Source organism: Eretmochelys imbricata, chromosome 1, assembly GCF_965152235.1.
Source record: "Eretmochelys imbricata isolate rEreImb1 chromosome 1, rEreImb1.hap1, whole genome shotgun sequence".
Taxonomy (NCBI): Eukaryota; Metazoa; Chordata; order Testudines; family Cheloniidae; genus Eretmochelys; species Eretmochelys imbricata.
In genome coordinates this window covers 10,909,476-10,930,914 of record NC_135572.1, presented here as the reverse complement: position 1 = coordinate 10,930,914, position 21,439 = coordinate 10,909,476, and the positions used below count along the sequence as shown (strand labels likewise).

Below are 21,439 nucleotides of genomic sequence, written 5' to 3'. Positions count from 1 at the left end.
GGCTTCCCACAGGGCAGCGCAGGGGCAAAAGTAACTTAAAGGACTTACCGGTACGCAGGGTAGTTGCGGTCCTGGGCAAGGTGTAGGGGGTGGCTCTGGGCCCCCAGAATGGGGGTGGCCTCGGGCAGAAGGGGCGGGGGCTGGGGCCAGACTCCCCAGCCAGCCCTTCAGTGCTGCCTGGCCTGTGCCGCCCGGGGCTCCGGCAGCAATTGAAGAGCACCAGGCCCTTTTAGTCCCTGGGGCAGCTGCCCCTTTTGCCCCCCTCCATCAGCAGCCCTGCCAGGACGGGGCTCAAAGCCGTGTACCGGCTCGTACCGCTTACTTTCACCCCCGGGACAGCGAATGAAGTTCAAGGTCGCAGAACCATAGGGTTCAAGGGCCAGCTAGTCTAACCCCCGGCCAAGATGCAGGATTTGTTTTGCGTAAGCCATCCACGACATATGGCTAGCCAGCCTCCTTTTGGTCGCAGTCCTTATCTTCCAAGTGCCCCATGGCCGGGCCCGGGATATTGACAAGCTCACACCGAGCTCTGGAAGAGGGTTGCTGTCAACCACTCTGCCCCACTGGCCCAGCGGCACGCTAAACAGTGAGAACCTTCCTGGGGGCTGGAACGAACTCCCCCAGGAACTACGGACCATCCCAAACCCTCCACTTTCCGTTCCAAGGCTCATGTCTTGGCTCCCCAGACAAAAAAACAGAGCAAGATTTGTATTACAAAAACTACCCCCTAAAGCCCTACCAAACCCAGCCCCTCGCTGCCCTGCACGCCCTTCTCCCCCTGGAGGGATGAGAGAACACACGTGACAGACGTTGGTCTGGTTACCGAACGCACGAGTGGCAGATGCTCAGATACTATGGTGATAAGGGTGCTACAGGAAGCGACAGAGAACAGAATAAAACAGAGCAGCTGGGTGCTGTCTAGAAGTGGAGAGCCTCCCTCCGGAGCCGGGTGGACAGCCTCCTGGGCCAGAACAGTGGCTGATCTCCTTTCAGAGCGCCCTTGGCCGCAGCTGGTGCAGAGAACAGGGCTGGAGTGGGTGGACCAGCTAGCTGGAGACGAGACGTTTGCCAGGGGGAGCAAAGCAAGTGAGCAAGAGCCCGGGAGCGTGGCGGGCTCACGGGAGGAGGAGGGAGACGCTGATTGGTTTGCCCATCCACCACATCCCCGGTGTCTCCGAGCTTTTACCTGGACGTCGCTGACTCGGGACGGCAGGCAGGTGACGAGGCAGATGGGCATGGAGCGGTAGCACACCTCTGATCCGCTGCTGATGGAATTCCCTCGTTTCAGCCTGAAACTAGTGAGAGCGGGCCCAGGTCACAAAACAAGCAAACGGCCCCTGGAGAACATGGGGCCTGATGCCAGCCCAGCTGAGCCTTGTCCCGTCTGAACGACGAGAGATCAAGCCAGTATGCCAGCAGCCCGGTGAACAGAGGGCAGGGTGGGAGGGGAATGAGGGCCCCTTAGACCCACCATTCAATCGATGTTACCCAGACCTTTGGGAAGTGCATTAAATCCCGGGTCCCAGGCGATGCAGGACACACGGCAGCAAACTTACTCCAGCAGCCCCTTGAAGACATCCACGCACCGGGCCAGAGTCATGGACGTGGCGGAGGCGGATCTACAGCGAAAGCCAAACAGAAAAGGAGGCAACGGATGAGCAAAAGGCAGTTGGGAATGGGACGGGGCTGTTCTTCGGGTCACAGCTCACCCAGCCCTTTGGACAACATCCCCTTCTCCCACCTGGCCATGGGCCACAGGCCGGGTCAGGGGGAAGAATTTGGCTCAAGCTGCGCTCGGGCCAGCGGCAGCAAGGGGATGGCAAACCTTCACCTACCCACCTGGGGCGACAGCTGGGACCCAATGAAATCGATGGGAGTTTTGTCATTGATCTCGATGTGGCCAGGAGTTCACTTCTAGTGTCTCGGTCTCTGCCCTTTGGCCACACATGAGCCACACAGGAGCAAGTTTCGGCTCTCCGGGAGTCGGGACCCAGTTATGCTCAACCCCCTCCCCACCACTGCCTGCTGGGGGCCTCACCTCAATCCTGTCCTGTATTCCAGTCAATATCCCTCCCGTGGGCCCGGAACCGGGGCAGGGGGGAGAAATGAAGTGCCTAGTGGCACCTGGGGCTGCGGCGTGGCATGGGCAACGCACCCACGGGGGTCTACAGCTGGGGAGCCCAATCCAGCGATCACTAAGCGAGGGCGGGAGCTGGGTGCCTGAGTTTTGCTCCTGCAGCGAACACCAGCCCAGATGGTGCCACGCATCCGCAGGGCTCGGGGGCTAAAGAATCATCACAGGCCATTGCTTGAGTCAGAGCCTAAGCCAACCACAGTTAGGGATCAGGGTAGGGGCCGTTTATCCCCCATCTGCTGCTGTGGGTGGGGGAGGGGGTGTCTCACCTCACACCTTCCCCTGAACAAGCTGGCGCTGGCCACGGGCTGGACGGATCCTGGGGCTGAGCCAGTCGGGCCAGTCCTACGGTGCCTGTGTCTTGCGTTTCTCCCTTGGGATAACACAGAGTGAAGAATCCCAGCACGAGGGCTTCCATCTGCTCTGCTCTTTCGCCCCTTACTCGCCCTGTCTTGGCCATCCTGCCTACGGCTACTAACAGGGCCCTCAGGAACCCAAGGGCAACCCATAGGAACCAGAGATGGGACTGGCCCGCTTGGCCACTGTCCCTCCTCCCTTGGGAGGAACCAAGGCTGGACTTTCCTCTGCACTGGGGCAGAGCCTGGGTTTACATGTCTAGGTAGAAAATACACGACAGTGGATGATCCAATCTTAGCTGAAGCAGATGGATTAGGTGGGACCCAGGAGGCATTGTCCATCTGTAATCCCTATGGCTCGGTGACCTTGTTTCACAGCCCAGCACACGGCACTGCTGGGCTCCTTCCCAGACCGTGGGAATACTCCTGTATTTTCCACACAGCTCAGCGTGTCTCTTCCTCAAAACTAGCCAAACATGCCATGGGAGATGACCGGGGTGCCGGAGAGAAGCCGGAGAGGGAGGGGTGTTCCTGATGGGGCAGCGAGCTGGAAGGGCCTGGTTTTTGCACTAGTGATGAGTGATCCTCTAGCAGTTGGGAGGCAGAATCCAGGCCATGTGGATGCTTTTCCACGCCCAACTGAAGCCGAACCTCTCAGGCTGGAAATCTCCGGAGAACAGACTCTCCCATGAGGTTACCCACACTCCTTGTTCCCTTGCAAGGCTAGAACTTCCTATAAGCATCACTGTCCCCTGTTGTACAGAAGGGGAAACTGAGGCAGCGTGCAGCAAAGGGACTTGCCTAAGGTCACTGAGCAAGTCAGTGCCAGAGCCAGGACCAAAACTCCTGGGTCCAGCCCCATGGTCTAACCAACCTCCCTTGCAAAGGCTGTGAGCCTGCAAGGTGCTGGGGCAACGGATAGAACGGGCTTCTTGTGCTCAGTACTGACCAATGCGTTCTCAGAGGAGCTGCCTGAAAAGCAGCAGCCAAATTTCAGAAGAAAAAGAATCAATTAAAATTTGGAATCTTCCAGCGTGGCTCAGGTTTGACGGGGGCTTGGGGGGGGGCGGAGGCTCAGGCTGGCTCTTGTTTGAGCCGGGCGTTTCACCCATCTCTAGTACTTAAAAGTAAACAACGGTGGAACCGGGGAGCAATCAAACAGGAACGGTGAGGGAGTCGAGTCACACAGCCGCGTCGCCACCTGGTCGGAGCCCGGTGGGCCGGCAGCCGTTGAATCTGCACATCAGAACCGCAGACACGTGCAGGGCAAGACTACGCAAACCACGGGATCGTTTTCTTTGTAAGCGATCACGGACTTTTCTCCGCCTTCCTCTCCACCGCTGAGCGGGGGGTCATCCTGCCCAGGTTAGTCCCTTCACTGCAGGCTGAGGAGGAGTGGGAAGGGTGGGTCTCCTCTCTCGCAAATACTGCACAGCGGGAGCTGCCCTTCCCCTTGTCCCCCACGTAACTTTGACCTTATCCCTTTGAGGCCTGGATGAGTCCCGGGGCTGCTTCAGCAGGATGATCAGACAGTCTCTCACTGGCTGCTATACAGACACTTCTGGGCCTTACAAACCAGGCCAGGAACCTCCCTCAGATCCCACTGGATCTCTGAGCATTGTTAAATGCCCAGAGCCCGGGCACCAGTAAGGAAATCAATTATCCTTTTTCCCCCCCTGGCCTAGAGCTTTTATAGCTCCTCCTTCAGGCTCATCCACATGCCAGTCACTGCTAACTCCTTGCGTGTCTCTCTGTGTGTGTGTCTCTCCCTCTGCCACGACCCTGCAGCAGCCTCCTACCTGAAGGGCCTTTTCCACAGCTTCTCGCAGCCCTCCAGTTCCACCAGGTCTTGGACGGGCACTTTCACCTCTTCCCGCTTCGGCTTCACCTCGTCCAATTCCCTGTGGGGAGAACAAAGCAGCACGTTAGCCTGGGGGGCTGGGTAAGGCTCATCTGCAGGTGGGTTTTGTACCCCCTCAACTAGCTCTGTTTAGAACCTGCTGCTGTTTAAGTGGCTCTACCCCGGTGCAAAGGCAGTTAGCCTGGGACAATGAGGCATAACCTTTATACCGACAGAACTGTGCCCACACCCGGGCCATGGGTGGTACCACTGGCATAGGAATGCCAGGGTGCTATACCGGCAAAGTACCCTAGCATACAGGCTACCAGTAAACACACAGCTGTACTGGTTAAAGTGCTGTTTACCATTGTGACACAAAGGCCCCTTGGCAAACTCCCGTCTCAGGCCTGGCAGACTCACTACACCAAATACATTGCTTGCAGGGGATTTACCCATGAAGGGTAACGTGTAAGGTCTCTATCAAAAGCTTTCAGAGTAGCAATCGGCTTAGTCTGTATCCGCAAAAAGAAAAGGAGTACTTGTGGCACCTTAGAGACTAACCAATTTATTTGAGCATCAGCTTTCGTGAGCTACAGCTCACTTCATCGGACGCAAAGCTCGTGACTTCCCCATATGCATGATCGTGGCATGATGTGTGTACGGGTGTTATGTAAGCGATATTGGGACTATATTGAAGTTTAATGCCCTTATGGTCTCAAGCTAAAAAGGAGTCACCAGGCAGTAATATTACTTGGCAATGGCCACCCCTCCCGTAGCCAGCGGGTGACGTCACATGAGGCTCAGTTGTGTACCAGTGCCCCATCCCAGAACAGTCAACGGGAAAGCATCAGCGACAACCGCAAACAATCAAACCCACTTGGCGGTAAAAAGGAACGCTACAACAGACGGGGGCTCACCCTGCCATTGAATAAAGACAACAGACTGATTCTGTGCAACACAGAGGGGGGAGAGGCCCTCTGCACCCGTTCCCAGGGAGCTGTCTTGTAGAGCGGTGTGTTCGCTGAAAGCTTGGACCCTGGTTCCTGTGAAACCAGCCAGCTCTGCAATAGACTGAACTTTGGAGGAAAACAACTTGATCTGATAAGAACGGGAACTATTAAGAAGCGTAGGGACCAGGTCGTGCTCTAGGATTTTGTTGTTTCCAGCTGAACCGCTGTCCTTTCTTAAACAACCCTTCTTGGGTTTTATTACAAGGGCTGGGTGTTATACAGGAGCGGTGATTTAAGGTAAAACTAGTAAATGGCAGGGTGGGGGGACGCTGCACCTTTGGGGTAGAGGATCTGGGATTTCGGGAAGTAGCCAGTGTCAGGGGCTGGCCGTCGCAGGGGAATGCTTCAAGAGGACTCATCTATTCTTAACCTGCACGCAGGAGCAGGGCTGGCCTAGCCCAGAGGAGAGCGCTTGAGAGTCGCCTTGTTACCCCTTTTCTCCACTTCTCCATCCTGGGTACCCCAAGGACCATCACAATCCTCTACAGGTAAAAATGCTGGCCAGGGCATAGGGACTAGAAGAGCTATAGTGTTTTTCCACTTCTGATTTCTATTATCTTGTCAGGAGACCTGGAATTCGACCACACAACCGTCCGGAGACCGATTATCACACATGCCATGGAGATGAGAGGTGCAGACAAACGAAGGAATGCCCAGTCATGGGCCAATCACAGCCTCGCTAGGCTGGGGGTCATGAGCTTCAGGCTTCATTGGTAGAGTTCCCCCCACGTGCCAAAATCAGATCACGTCCATGGCCAGAGAACAAGAGCTTTTTGGCTGGATGCACGATCATTTTTGAAGTGTTTCCGTTGAGCTGTGGATACTCACAAGCAAGAGCGGCTGGCCAGCTTGTTTCTAAGCTCCAGAAGGCCACTGATGTTGCCGAGGGCTGGTCTACGCCGGGAACCTACACCGGCACGGCCACACCGCTCAGGGTGTGAAAAATCCACCTCCTCACAGCGGAGCGAGGGAACTCCTCCCGCCGCTACAGGGAGCGTCTACGCTGCTGTCGTGCCGTGTCTTCAGGGGGAGACGCCCGGAGAGCCGAGCCAGGTCGATCAGCACCAGGACTGGCCGCGGCGTCACGGAGCACACGCCGCCAGCAGGGCCCAGCCTGCTCCGTGCTAAGGAGCTTTTCTCCGCCTGCGAGGACGGAACCCAGAAGCCTCCTCGATTCCTCCACAGCGTCCTGGGAGGTGGGGTCAGGAGAGGCGCTCAGGAGGACCAGCCGCAAGCAGCTAAGGAGCGGATGCACTCCAGCTGGAGGCAGGGCCGGGCGCTGGCTGCGAACCGCGCCCAGGGAAAAGACGGCTGCTGGGGAGCCTTTCGGAGGTCGACGCCCGCAGGCTGAGACTTGTTGCTTTTCAGCACTAACCCAGCCATTTCCAGCGTCTCCGGCCTCTTGCCAGGCTTGACCCGGGTGGTCACTCCCGGGATGGGCCTCAAATGACTTCTCTTGGGACATACCATGTTCCCTTTGCATGACCGCCCCCCCCGCCCCCGGGGTCTGTCTCACCGCCTCATCGCCTCGTTAGCGCCCCGGGTCTGTCTCACCGCCTCGTTAGCGCCCCGGGGTCCCAGCTACTTACACGTTGATACAGACGGTTCTCTTAGTCGCCTTCTTCAGCTCCCGGGACAGCTGGGCCTGCTTCATCCTACAAGGACAGACAGGACAAGCAGAGGGCGTTGGGATGTACCCATGCAGCTCCTTCCCAGCTGCATGTCCCCTTTGCCTGGGCCTCGCTCTCGGGCAACTGCATTAGACCTAGCAAAGGTGGGAGCAGAGCCAGGCACTCTTAGCCCTTACCGGGAGCAGGGCGGGAGGACACAGGGGTAAGGACATCTGCATCCAATCTACAGCTGGCAGCTCCAAAACTAAGAACGGCCAGACTGGATCAGACCAATGGTCCATCTAGCCCAGCGTCCTGTCTTCTGACAGTGGCCAAGGCCAGGTGCCCCAGAGGGAATAAACAGAACAGGTCATCAGTAAGTGATCCATCCCGTTACCCATTCCCAACTTCCGGCACTCAGAGGCGAGGGACACCCAGGCTGTGGGGTTGCATCCTGACCACCTTGGCTAATAGCTAGGGCTGTTGTGCAATTAAACAAAATTAGTCTCACTGTTAAACAATAATAGAATACCAGTGATTTAAATATTTGTGGATGTTTTCTATATTCTCAAATATATTGATTTCAATTACAACACAGAATACAAAGTGTACAGTGCTCACTTTATTTTTTATTACAAGTATTTGCACTGTAAAAAAACCAAAAGAAATAGTATTTTTCGATTCAGCTCATACAAGTCCTGTAGTGCAATCTCTTTATCATGAAAGTTGAACTTACAAAAGTAGAATTATGTACAAAAACCCTGCATTCAAAAATAAAACAACGTAAAATTTTAGAGTCTGCAAGTCCACTCAGACCTACTTCTTGGTCAGCCAATTGCTCAGACAAACAAGTTTGTTTACATTTGCAGGAGATAACGCTGCCTGCTTCTTGTTTACAATGTCACCTGAAAATGAGAACAGGTGTTCTCACGGCACTGTTGTAGCCAGCGTTGCAAGATATTTACGTGCTAGACGCATTAAAGATTCATATGTCCCTTGATGCTTCAAACACTATTCCAGGGGACATGCGTCCATGCTGATGCTGGGTTCTGCTCGATAACGATCCAAAGCAGTGCGGATCAACGCATGTTCATTTTCATCATCTGAGTCAGATGCCACCAGCAGAAGGCTGATTCTTTTTTGGTGGTTCGGGTTCCGTAGTTTCCGCGTCAGAGTTATTTAAGAATTTTAAGACTTCTGAAAGCATGCGCCACACCTCATCCCTCTCAGATTTTGGAAGGCACTTCAGATTCTTAAACCTTGGGTCGCTATCTTTAGAAATCTCACATTGGTACCTTCTTTGCGTTTTGTCAAATCTGCAGTGAAAGTGTTCTTAAAACGAACAACATGTGGTGGGTCATCATCCGAGACTGCTACAACATGAAATATATACAGAATGCGGGTAAAACCGAGCAGGGGACATACAATTCTCTCCCAAGGAGTTCAGTCACAAATTTAATTAACTCATTTTTTTAACAAGTGCCGTCAGCATGGAAGCATGTCCTCTGGAATGGTGGCCGAAGCATGAAGGGGCATAAGAACGTTTAGTGTTATCTGGCATGCAAATACCTTGCAATGCCAGCTACAAAAGTGCCATGCAAATGCCTGTTCTCACTTTCTGGTGACATTGTAAGTAAGAAGTGGGCAGCATTATCTCCTGTAAATGTAAACAACGTGTTTGTCTTAACGATTGGCTGAACAAGAAGTAGGACTGAGTGGACTTGCAAGCTCTGAAGTTTTACATTGTTTTGTTTTCGAGTGCAGTTATGTAACCAAAAAAACTACATTTGTAAGTCGCGCTTTCGAAACAAAGGGATTGCACGACAGTACTTGCAGGAGATGAATTGAAAAATACTATTTCTTTTGTTTATCATTTTACAATGAAAATATTTATAATAAAAAATAATATACAGTTTGATTTCAATTACAACACAGAATACAATATATATGAAAATGTAGAAAAACATCCAAAATATTTACTACATTTCAATTGGTATTCCATTATCTGGTGCGATTAAAACTGTGATTAATCATGATTAATTTTTTTGAGTTAATAGCATGAATTAACTGCGATTAATCGACAGCCCTACTAAGAGCCATTGGTGGGCCTACCCTCCGTGAACTCATCTTGCTCCTTTTCGAACCCAGTTCTAGTTTTGGCCTTCATCCCACCCCCTGGCACCGAGTTGCACAGGTTGACTGTGTCTCGCAGCGCTCTGCTGTGTGAGCTAGAGACCTCCCTTGGCTGGCGATATAATTAGGGCTTATGTCTTCCTCACAGGGAAGCAACATAGCTGGTGGCCGGCCAGAAGCAAGCTCAAGCAGAGGGCAACGGAACAGGTCCATTTCCATCAGCAGAAGGAGCCAGACTCAAGAAGCAGGATCGCCCAGTGGTTAGGGCACTGGCCTGGGACATGCGAACCTTCAGTTCAAGGCCTTCCTCTGCCACAGACTGCATATGTGACCTTGGGCCAGTCCCTTAACTGCTCTGTGCCTCAGTGCCCCCATCCGTACAGCAGGAAGCACGGCCCAGCCCTGCCTCACAAGGGGGCTGGACGGATAAGGCCATTAAAGACTGAGAGTCACTCAGATACTAAGGTGCTTGTTTGGCCCCATCACCCTCGCTAGACAGCCAGCACACGGCATGCCCATGGCCCACTGATAACCTCATCCCCTGGCCTTTGGATTGGCTGCAAAATCCCACCCAAGGGCTCCCACTGGCCACAGCAAGCGAGTTCCCTGCTCCAGGACACTGACACAACCCCTCACTCCACGGGGGGCAGGCAGAGCGGCAGGGAGTGTGAGCAGAGCCTTGCATATTGCCTTCCTTGCTCCCATCCTCTGCACTGCAGGGTCCAGCTTTCCCATGGAGGAGGGCTGGGCAAAACTCCCTCCTGCCCTAGGACCCTGCAGCAGCATCCCCCACCGGGTCTCCTCCGCAGTGCCCAGGGTCTGCATGCCCTGTGCCCCCCACCAGCCCAGGCGAGACTCTCTCATACGCTGGGCAGTGACAGACCCTTAACCAACCTCTCGTTCTTCTTGTTCTGGTGCTCGGCAGCTTCCACTTTCTTCCGCACCAGGCTCTCAATCAGCTCCTGCTCCTTCTCGGCCGCTCGCCGCAGCTCCCCCTCCCGGAACTGGTAACGCTCACGAAGGGCGTCGTATTCCGCCTTCATGGCGCAGTTCCCGCTGCCCAGATCCTTCGCCTGGCCCTTCAGCTGTTGCTGCTCTGCTTCCAGCTCAGAGATCCGTCCGCTCAGGGACGCCAGCCTGAGCCAAACCAAGAGACAGCCCTCTAGGGAATGGGCTCCCCCCGACTTGCACCCCAAACTTTATCAGCACTCCTGAAAGTGAGCTCCCAAACTGGAGCAACTGCCATCTTGATCACCACCAGGGATTGAACCTAGGGCCTCCAGAGTTGAGAGCACGTGCCTCTCCAGCTTGAGCTAAAGGCTTAAGTCCCTTAGCTGGGAGCTGTAGCAGACTCATATCCTCTGTGGATCAGGCAGAGGGGGAAAACACACAACGTAGGCTGGAAATGGGGTAACTGACTAGAGCGAGGCATGCAGGTTTCTCTGCCACACGCCCAGCTTGCTGGGTGATCTCTGCAGGGCTAGTAGGAGTGAAGAGTAGTAAACGTTTACTGCCATTAAAGTTGGCTCCTCAGATTGTGATTCCAACACAGGAGGAGGTCTGTAGGGGAAGGAGGGGCCAGTTTTGCAGAGTAGACCTGCCCCCTCATGCTGGTTAAATAAACAGGTGTCTGTATAAAATAAGCCCCAAGGATAAGCGCCCTAGAAGGAAGCAGTGTTAAATCAGGTGCACCCAGGAGATTGGGGGGCATTCTTACCTGGTTTTCTGCTCCTGCAGTTTACACTCTTTGGCCTTGAGTAATTTGCTCAGTTCAATAATTCGATACGCCAACTGCAAACGAGAGAGAGATTTCAAAGGCCAGGTGATCTTCCAAAGAGAAACGCACATATGTGGACGTAGCTTTCTCAAGGGCTGTGGAGCACACGAGGCAGAACTGGTGTGAGTCATAAACCGGACTCCACCTGAGATTGTGGTGTGTGCAGTGGGATACAAGAATGATGACAGGTTGGGTTTTTTTGTTGCTCACTTGCATGCCAACACTCAGACTATCTTTTAGTGGACCAACTTCTTGCCTCTCTGACCAACAGGAGTTGATCCAACAGAAGATATTGCCTCCCCCACCATGTCTCTCTAACATCCTGTAACTGACCCAGCTACAACACCATTGCCTATAGTATTCAGCATGCTCTTCCTATTCACAAGCCATTTCCAAGCTACAGGAACAAACTAAAAGGTCTGGGAGCTGCTTGTAGATACAGAGAGTGATTTTCCAGATGCCAGAATTGCAGACAGGTTCCCCAGTTGCTCTCTAACCTACAGCCTCCATAATGGTACTGTCTATAGACCTACAGTACATAAAACCGGCCACACTGGGTCAGACCAAAGGTCCATCTAACCCAGTATCCTGTCTTCTGACAGAGGCCAATGCCAGGTGCCCCAGAGGGCATGAACAGAACAGGTAATCATCAATTGATCCATCCCCCGTCGTCCATTCCCAGCTTCTGGCAAACAGCGGCCAGGGACACCATCCCTGCCCATCCTGGCTAATAGCCATTGATGGACCTATCCTCCAAGAATTTATCGAGTTCTTTTTTGAACCTTGCTAGTGTCTTGGCCTCCACATAAATCCTCTAGCAAGGAGTTCCACAGGTTGACTGCGCGTTGTGTGAAAAAATTCTTCCTTTCGTTTGTTTGAAATCTGCTGCCTACAGCTAAATCCGGCAATGCTGAGTGCTCTGCAATACCACGCCCTGCCTTCTTTGCAAGTGCAAAGTCCACACCTACTAGTGGCAGTACCTAGCCATCGGGTTGGCAACAGTCCCGTATTACAAGGGTCGTCTCTTATTTAAACAGACACCTTTTCTCCCAGACTTCAACGTTTTTGAAATGTTCTCATCAAGCAAAGCCAGCGCTGTGCTGTCCTTACCTTCCAATGATCGGAAGTTTGTAAAATTTCACAGTGTAGTAATGCAGAATCAGGCCTATGATTTACCGAACCCCTGTACCTATGGCGCAGAGGCTCCCAAATTAGGGTGGGTGCAGTAAGGTTATCGGGGGGCACGAAGAGATGATGGGGCCACACTGAAAGGCTGGAGTCAGGAGGGGAGTCAGGAGAGGACTCTGTCTGGCAGGGGACGAGGAAAGGGCTCTGTCCAGGCGGCCTCGGCTGCCAGGAACAGGCTCCCTGCCCACCTCCCTCTCCCACTGCTGCAGCCACCAACCAGCAGTCACACACCTCGGCTGGGGATGTTGGCAGAGACTCTGCGAGCAGGTGGGCTAAACCCTTGGAGGACTGACACCCCTCCCCTCTCCCCGCCAGAGAGAGCCCCCTCCGGACCCTGGCCCTTCAGTGCAGCTCCAGGGCACACAGCCCTGTCCACTTGCCCTGCCAGACCGGCCCTGCGCAGGGAAAGCAGACGGGGCCACGCTCAAGGGCTGAAATCAGCAGGGGGCCGTAATTCATGGCTGCCTCTTTCCACACCCCTCCTGACCCCGCTGCCCTGGGTCCAGGCAGCCAAGACAGCCTGACTGCTGCAGGGAGAGGAAGTTTCCTCAACTGCCAACATGGTCCGTACCCCCCAAACCTTATGGAACTGGGCACCCCTCCCCTGGCACCGGTGGGCACAGGCTACTCCCCCCACATGCAGGGGCTAAGAAAACAGGGCAAATGACAATCCAGGGCCACAAGAGCTGACCCTTGGGACCTTCCCTCCCCGCTACGTACCTCCCCACTGACGTCTTTCATCTCCGCAATTTGCCCCTGGTACTTTATCTTCAGGGTCTGCAGCGCTTCCGTGGGGCCCAAGCCTGGTTCCAGCACGCAGCCCTTGGTTTCCCGCCCTGACCTACAGACAGGGCAGGTTAAAAAAAACCCAAAGTCACTTCTGAGCATGCAGCTGCTGAGTTTGCAGCGGAGTTTAATGAAGATCTGCCTTCCCCAGGAGCAGAGGCCAAATTCCTGAGGCAGAGGGGCAATCCCGCTGGGGCAGCATGCAAGAAAGAGACGGCAAAGGTGCAATGAATTGTTTTGCTTCGTGCATTTAAAAAAAAAAAAAAAAAACAAAAAACAGAGCCTGAACTTCAGTACATCCGCAGCTTTCATTTGAAAACAGCCCAGCTTCTGCTTTTTTGCAGCAGAAAATCATACTGTAAACACAGGTGTTTCTGCTCTGTTAAGCCAAACTGCCTCTAGCAAAGATGCTCTCTCCTGCCCCCGCTGCCCTCTGTGAGGCGTGAAGCCGAGGGCCTAATGAAACAAACACGACGATTGGCTTCTCCGTTACTTTGGCCAGGCTATTAAATGCAGAGGTCGCTCTTAATGTAACATTAAAAATACCCGTTTTGCCGTCAAAGTCAGCAAGTGCAAAAGCCAAGAGCTCCTGCTGCAACGTCAATGCTGCTATGTCACACATGCTGCAGATTTTGTGGTGCATTTAACTGAGGCAAGTCCAACAAGCTGCTCACTACCCAGGAAAGCAGCAATGCCCCCATGCAATGTGGTCAAGTTATTTTTATTTTTATCTTTATCTTTGCATAACGTAACTGCTGTTAAAGGTTAGCTATGCGACGTTACCATTGCCGGATCAGACCAGATCCTGCGCCCCGACCCACTGTCGGCTGGAATAAGCGCGGCAGAATGTGGCTGGCAGTTTTTTTGTGGGGCGAGAGAGCAAAAGATACACGCATGCAGAAGGATTGCTTTGTTCACCTCTTGCAGTGCAGCTGTTAAACTCACAGCAGTTTGGGGCAGGAGGTGAAGAAGCAAAACACTATCAAACTGAAGCTGCACAGGGGCTCTAGGAAGGCAGAACGTAATTACCCACAATGCAATCTGGCCTAGCCCCCAGGCTTAACCTCCCTTTACTCTTGCAAAAAAGTCACTTGGACTCTATGGTTCAGATCACTTACGTTACTGGCGTCTCCTCTGAAAGACAACAGCAGCGGCTCAGCATTGACAGAGAAGAAAGCCTGTCTCCATCCATCCTGAGCCACTTCCCACTCTTACTCAGCTGGGGAGCCAGGAACCGGTGCCTGGCTGACTCAGTGGATTTTTGTTGGAAAGGAAGAAAGGTCTGATTGTGAAAGCCTCCCCCTTCCCAGGGCACGGACTGCCACCACTAGTCAGAGGCATTCGGTGCTGCGAGGGACCAGGGAAAGGGCCAGCTACGCTTGCCTATCAACTTCCAAAGATGACAGTGCAGCCATTGTAGGGCCAGAGGGGATATAACCCAGTGCTGCTGGCTCTGGGAAGTGTCACGCCCTCCTCCATGCCTGAGGAGGAAGAAGTCAGATCCGTTCTACTTACCTAGGGGCCTGGAGATCAAAGGACTCAGCCTGTAGCTTCTCTGTGAAATGCACCAGCAAGCTGGACTTTTCCAACAGTTTGGTATCTGCAAGAAAGCAAAGAGATCCAGGGCATGGGGATCACAAACATCGTGTGCGGGAGAGGGGGGACCCATTCATCAGAACCCCTTCTCTGAAATCTGGGGGAGAGGTCAGACATGAAAGAACCCCCAGCTCTGCCAGTTCTAGAAGGAGCCTGCCGCTGGCAGCTTAACAAGCAATTTATCCACCTGCAAAACGGGGTGACCAGGCCTACGGGTCTTCTTCCATCTCTACATTCTATTATTGTGAACCTCAAGGGGCCGGCGCACGGCTGTAATGAAATGTGACTAGGCCCGCGTATGGGTCATGCCTCCTGGAAAGCGTCCACACCATGCGTAGGCGAAGCAGGGGACCGGGAGTCAGGATTCCTGGGTTCTGTTCCCAGCTCTGTTCAGGAATCTCTGCAGGACACTAAATGTCGGGTGCCCGACTTATTGTTATTTGTTAATTGTATTAGTGTCGTGCCTACAAGACCAGGATCCATTGGGCTGCACAAACAAAGAGACAGTTCCTGCCCCATAGAGCTTGGGACACTCGGCTTTTCAGAGGCTCTGAGCACCCACAGCTCTAGGGGAAATCAGTGGGTGACAGGGCGACTCAGCACATTTGGAAGCCAGGGACCAGCTGTTCCATGGTGGGTGCCCCAAAAATGGAGGGACCCAAAATCAGAGGCCACTTCTGAGAATTTCAACCCGAGTCGGTCTGGACCTTGGCTCCCGCATTTGCAGACGGGGGTTAACAGCAACGCACCTCACAGGGTCGTGCTGAGGTTTAAATCTTTGTGGAGCACTTGGGGATCCTTGGCGAACAGCCCATCACCACTAAGGACCGCCACATTTTGTAAGCAGCGGGTTAGTTGTGTTCACACAGCGGCTCCTTCCACAACGCAAGCATGACTCAACAGAGGTGTGTCCCAGCAGGCCATGCTGTTATCGATGTGTGCTGGGGAATCCCCGGTAGTTATCCCATAGCGTCTTAGCAGGGCACAGCATGCCTGGAGGACACACACAGGGCACTGTGCTGCACCCAGATGGGAGGAAGGTGCAATTCAGGTCTCAGACAAATACCTGGTCAAACTTGGATACACCGTGGCGGGGAGGAAAACAAACAAACAGAACCATATGCTGTAGCCCAGGCTGCCGGCAGGACAGCAGGTGTTTTGCTCCCCTGGCGACTAACCAAGCATTAACCATGTCGGTGCGGTTTCAAAGTCCACCTTGCCACCAGCTGTGAAAACAGGGCAAAGCCTCAGGGCTTGTCTACACCATGGTAATTCAATCGGCTGCTGGGGTCCACACTCCCCTCCTCCTGCCGCTGGAGTGCGTCCTCACCCGGAGTGCTTGTACCTACTAAAGTGGGGCTTTGTGGGGCACTGACAGCCGAGTGTGGGGCACTGACAAGTCATACGGGGCTCACGGCTGGAGCCCCCATCCACACCCAAGTGACAGCCCCAGCTGTGACCCCTCCCCACCCCCCGCAAAAGCTCAGTTTCACAGCACAGAGCCTGCCAGCGGTGAAATTGACATTCTTGCCAACTTCACACTGCCAGGGTCTCTGCAGAGCAGCCCCACTCTCTGGGAGCTCTGTGGGGAGCTGGGAGCCCCGGCTTAGAGTGGGGAGCCCAGGCAGCAGCCTGGCTAGGAACTGGGAGCCAGGAAGTAGCATGGTTCCCAGCAGGTAGCCAGGCTCTAGCTGGAGCCCCCCGCTCCATCCCCCTCAGGGGTGACAGCCAGAGCTGGGAGCCAGGCGCAGGGACCTACCAGCCTTTCTTGTCAATTTCACGGCTGTGAAATTGACAAGAATTTTAGCCAACAGCCCATGTAAGTAAGTGTCTAGGGCACACTGCCTGGCCCTAACTACACCGACAGAAGCCCCACGCCTCTGGGGGAGGCGGAGTTATGACATCGGCGTAGTAGGGCACTTACATTGGCGGGAGCAAGGCTGTAGCATCAACACTGACACGGTTAGTTCGACATAAGCTGCCTTACACCCACCCAGCTCCAGCATAGACCGAGCCTTCCAGCGTACCCGCGGCTCCTGGATACGGAGCATTAGGAGGGCAGGATTATGGTGGGCTCCCCATCGTTCCATTCAAGTGTGATGACCGGCTTGCAGGCTCTCCAGGGGAGCAATTTCCAGCCGTCTCCGCCCCCCAGCACACGTTGGCTCTAGCTAGCTCCAGGGCAGGGGAGCTGCCCCAGGGCTGGAGGCACAATGGTGAGGAAGGTGTGAACATGTCCCAGGAGAGCTTTTAGGACCTCTTGGCAGGACAATCAAAGGGCTGGCTTCACAGAGCACACCACCAGTGGTGAAGCCCGGAGTCAGGCTGGTGAAATTGCCAGTGCCCTGAGGGCTACTCTTCTTTGTAAGCTTCTTGCTGGGGAATCTGATCAGAGGGAAAAAGAATGAAATCTACCAGGCTTTGAGAAAACAGTTTGTCCAACAAGCCCTCGGGGCGAAAGACGTGACAATCCGATCAAGGGAGATTGCAGGAAACGGTGGGCAAGATTTTAAACGTCACCAAAACAGCAAAACATACCAAGGAGTCCAGTACTTTAAATGCTGCCTTAAAATTAAAGCCAGGTCAGTAAGACTTGGTGGGTCTGATGTTACAAGCTATTTGATCGCTCAGGCATTGTCCTGAAGCGACATTACACACGCACACACACAAATGAGAGGATTTAGCTCCATTCAGCCATAGGTCTCAAAGGGCACAAGTAGCATTACCCTTATTTTACAGATAGGGAAACCGAGGCAAGAGAGGGGCAGTGACTTGCCCATGGTCACTCAGCAGAAGAGCCATGAAAAGACCCAGGTCTCCTGAGTCCCGGTCCAGTGCTCTATCCACTAGGCCACATTGTCAGAAATGCCAGATTAGCCGTTCCCTGGACTGGAAAGGATGGCAAACCTGATCCCACTGGAGAAAGGATTCTAACAGGAATCTACCTCCTCCAGTGAGCGTCCCGACCAGTGGACTATGGGATGTACACAGTTGTTCCACTGTAATGATTAAACATTAATTTAGGCAGAAAGGAATAAGAATGACTCTACAGCCTAGTGGTGAGGGCAGTCACCTGAGGAATGGTAGGTCCATAAGAACATAAGAATGACCCTACTCGGTCAGACCAAAGGTCCATCTAGCCCAGCATCCTGTCTTCTGACCATGGCCACTGCCAGGTGCCCCAGAGGGAATGAACAGAACAGGGAATCATCAAGTGATCCATCCCCTCTCGCTCATTCCCAGCTTCTAGCAAACCATTCCTACCCATCCTGGTTAATAGCCACTGATGGACCTATCCTCCATGAATTTATCTAGTTCTTTTTTTAACCCATTTATGGTCTTGGCCTTCACAACATCCTCTGGCAAGGAGTTCCACAGGTTGACTGTGTGTTGTGTGGAGAAATACTTCATTTGTTTTAAACCTGCTGCCTATTATTCCAGCTCACATCCCTTCTCACGATCAGCCAGAGGGAGAACTTGAACCAGCAGGTCTCCCACCTCTTGAGTGAGTTCGTAAACCACTGAGCTCTTAAGTCACAAGTCACTTTATGGAGCTGGGCCTTCAGCTCTCTGGCCCCCTTCTGTAAAAATAGAGACACAGTTTCCTGCCTCAAAGGGGGTGGAGGATTCATTCCTTAGCCTCTGCGAAGAGTTGGGTCCCGAAAGCTTAAGAGCCATGCCGATTCTGGCCTGCAGCCCAGCCCCCTCTGCTCTGGTCTAGTGGTGCAAAGAGGCTGGACAGCAGCTCTAGGGGAGACCAGAAGTGGCATCGCTGGATCCTACACACCAGCCTCCACAGAAGCTGCAAGCAGAGAGGCCAAGCTGGGGCAGGCAGACAGGCCTGACTGCAGCATGCTGTACTCCAGTGATCCCCAGCTGGTAGATGGCCTTAGGGGGCAGTGTACTTTAGAGCAGCCCCTGGACACAGACCAGGCCCCAGGATCAGAGAGCTCCCATCTCAGCTGTCCTCAGTGGAGGCTGGGTGGAGCCGAGAACGTGGCCTTTGATAGCAAAGTGCCATAATGTATTAGACGACGCACAGCCTGGGCGGGTTTGTGTGCCTTTTTTGTGACATTTGGGTCTAGGCTATTGAGAGCTTCAGCGCAGAATGAGCCACCTCCCTTGTGATCAGTCGAAGGCGCGCGAGCCAGTTGTGGGTGCTGGGAGAGGAAGCCTGGCAGGGGGATCTCCTGGTGGGTGCAGAGATAGTCACACATCAGCCCCTGCATCCTCCAATGAAAGGAGGGACCACTCTGTTTGAAAATACCCCACCCTCGAAATGACACTTAGCTTTATCCACCTTCCAAGCCCTTTCACAAGCATTAGCTAATTAATCTTCAGCTCCCCTGTGAAATAAGCAAGCCCTGCATGCATTAGCATGGGAATCATTTCCCTCATTACTGGCAGGCAGCCACCTCTGGCGTGGAATGTGGCAGCGGTCTGATAAAAGCGCAGCTAGAGTTTAGGATAGGAAGAGAAGAAAAATCCCAGAGCCAAATGCCGCTGCCAGGGGAATCCGAGGTAGCAGAAGGTAACTAGCCAGGCTCCCCTGCTCTTGTGGCATGAGCCCAGGGGGCGTCGATGAGCAGAGGTGAGTAGCACCCCCAGCAGCACAGCACCCGGCCCAGGACTGATTCCAAAGGAGCCCCCTTTCTGCTGACACCCGACACGTGTCTCTCAGTCTGTGCCCGGCGTGGGGCTGGAGCCTTAGGCAGAAAACCCTGGGTGCCCTGCCCCATAGCCTGCCCCAGCTCCTCGACTCCGCCGGGAGGCGGAGCAGCCGGCTGCTTTCAAATGTGGCTGGCTCTGCTCTGGGCAGCTCTGCAAAGCGCACAGGTGTTTCACCCGCTCCAAGCAGATCACTGGTGCAAATGCATCAGCCCGGCGTGCACTCACTCACACCCTCCACTGATGCCCCACACGCCCAGCTGCAGCGGCAGTTTATAGGTCTGACCCTCGGGTTTCAACCGTAACGTCAAATCCAGCCGGGCCCGGCCAACGCTTCTTCCTGCTGAGGCAGGTTCTAATATGAATCCCCTGCCGCTTCCCGGGGCGGGAGGAGGGGGATATTGCAGAGATCTCAAAAGCCCATGTCCGGTCCGCCTGCTGTGGATGCCACAGACCCCAGGGCACATTTCACAGAAGGAAGGTTTACTCTGGACTTCTTAAGCAAGTTTGCCCCTCCCATCATTGCTGTCCAGCATGCTGGCTACCACGCTCCACCCCAGAAGTGGCTGCATTTCAGTGGTGCAGTACACATTAAGCTCATGTGGTACTTTGGGCTCCACTAGGATGTGTTCGTGGGGGGGGAGAGGGGGGTGTTCATAGAGCATAAAATATTACCTGACAATCCAGCCCTGCTCAGATCTCCGCTGTGCTTGCGAGCAAGACTCCCGGCATTACAGGGACGCTATTGTGTGCTGCGTGTGGCCCTCCCTGTGCTATGGCTTTTCACTGAGCTTGCGATCAGCTGATAACACGGTTGGCCCAAAGCGTGGCTTATGTCTACACCCAGTTGGCCCAAGGTGTCTATGATCTTGCGCCAGGCCCATCCCCACAGTATCTGAGCTCTTTCCACCGAGTCCAGAACAGACCCCAGTGGAACCCCACTTGACACCTCCCTCCAATCCGACATCCTTCCATTAATAGTTACTCTTGGTTTGCGGTTGTTTAGCCAGTTATGCATCCACTTAATGGTCGTTCTCCTGAGCCCACATTTCTCTAGTTTACCTATCAGCATGTCATGTGGGACTGTGTCAAAAGCCTTGCTAAAGTCCAGGTATACTATGTCCATCGCATTCCCCCTACCCAGCAACCCAAAGAAGGAAATCAAGCTGGTTTGGCATGATTTGTTCTTGGTAAATCCATGCTGGCTGCTAGTGATCACCCCGTCATCCGCCAGGGGTTCACACACTGAATGCTTTATACACTACTCTAGTAGTTTCCCAGGTATCAAAGTCAAGCTGACTAGTCTATAGTTTCCCGGTTCCTCCTTTATTCCCCTTTTTAAAGATGGGCCCTACCTTAGCCCTTCTCTGGTCTTCTGGGACCTCGCCTCTCAACCAGAAGTTTGCAAATATTATTGCCAGTGGCTCCAAGGTTTCTTCAGCTAATTTTGTCAGCACCCGGGGGTGAATAGCATCAGACCCTGCTGATCTGATCTCATTCAAATTAGTCAGAAGATCTCGGACGTGTTCTTTACAAATACTGCTCTGCATCCCTTCCCCTTTGCTCTCTGTGGTAACCTTGCTGGTCAGCCGGTCACGTTATTTTTTTGTGGGAAGACTGAAGCAAAGCAGACGTTGAGCAGCTCTGCCTCCCTATAGTCTTCCATTACCAGCTGGAAGTACTTTGTGTCTTCAACACTAAGCAGCGGCCCCATAACATCCCTGAGCTTTCGGTTTTGTCGGACACCTCTGCAGAACCCTGCCCTGTCCTCTCTAACACGTCCGCGGCATGAGCTACTTTACCCGAAGAAAAATCACAGGGCGCCGCTCCTCCAGCCTGGCGGACCTCCGCTCTGTTTAGAAACGGCTCCAAAGCACGGCGCCAGACGCAGCGTCCGTGCCAAGCAGCTGGGGAGCAAGAGGAAGGTAAGGCCAACGGCCTGATTTTCAGAGGTGCTGAGCACTGAGCGGGGAGCACAGCCCCTCTCAAAAATGACAGGCCACGAGACGATGAGCATCTCTGGCAGGTTGCCCTCCAGGAGCCCTAGGTTCCAGTTCTCCCGCAGGCTACACCTGCCCCGAGATGCTATCAAGTGGCACAAAGAGACTCTTCCATGGGAATGTCTAAGGCTCCGGCTGACTGAATTAAGCTAACTTGATATAAGCCGGGTGTAATGCACCTTCAGGTGTCCACGAGGAGGGTTTAACTAAATCCATTTAAAGGCTGATCGGAGTTAAACCTGGGCACACTGAGTGTAGACCAGGCCTAAGGATTCTAACAAGGATCAAGGAGTCGCTCAACAGAAAGACAGACATCCAACCGTACTCACACCGGTGCTCAA

The 21,439-nt window shown here is 53.7% G+C and overlaps 1 protein-coding gene across 4 annotated transcripts in view; it reads right to left on the bottom strand.

Moving 5' to 3' along the window:
- The window catches only part of ATG16L2 (autophagy related 16 like 2), a 56,685-nt gene that overhangs the window by 22,063 nt on the left and 13,183 nt on the right, over nt 1-21,439 (bottom strand). For all 4 annotated transcript variants that reach the window (XM_077832085.1, XM_077832246.1, XM_077832166.1 and 1 more), the window contains exons 2-9: nt 14,350-14,434; nt 12,769-12,889; nt 10,801-10,874; nt 9,978-10,220; nt 6,930-6,995; nt 4,290-4,391; nt 1,557-1,619; nt 1,187-1,295 (exon numbers count right to left, since the gene is read on the bottom strand). In XM_077832085.1, the coding sequence (XP_077688211.1) occupies nt 1,187-1,295; nt 1,557-1,619; nt 4,290-4,391; nt 6,930-6,995; nt 9,978-10,220; nt 10,801-10,874; nt 12,769-12,889; nt 14,350-14,434 (863 nt within the window). The remainder of the gene's footprint in view (nt 1-1,186; nt 1,296-1,556; nt 1,620-4,289; nt 4,392-6,929; nt 6,996-9,977; nt 10,221-10,800; nt 10,875-12,768; nt 12,890-14,349; nt 14,435-21,439) is intronic.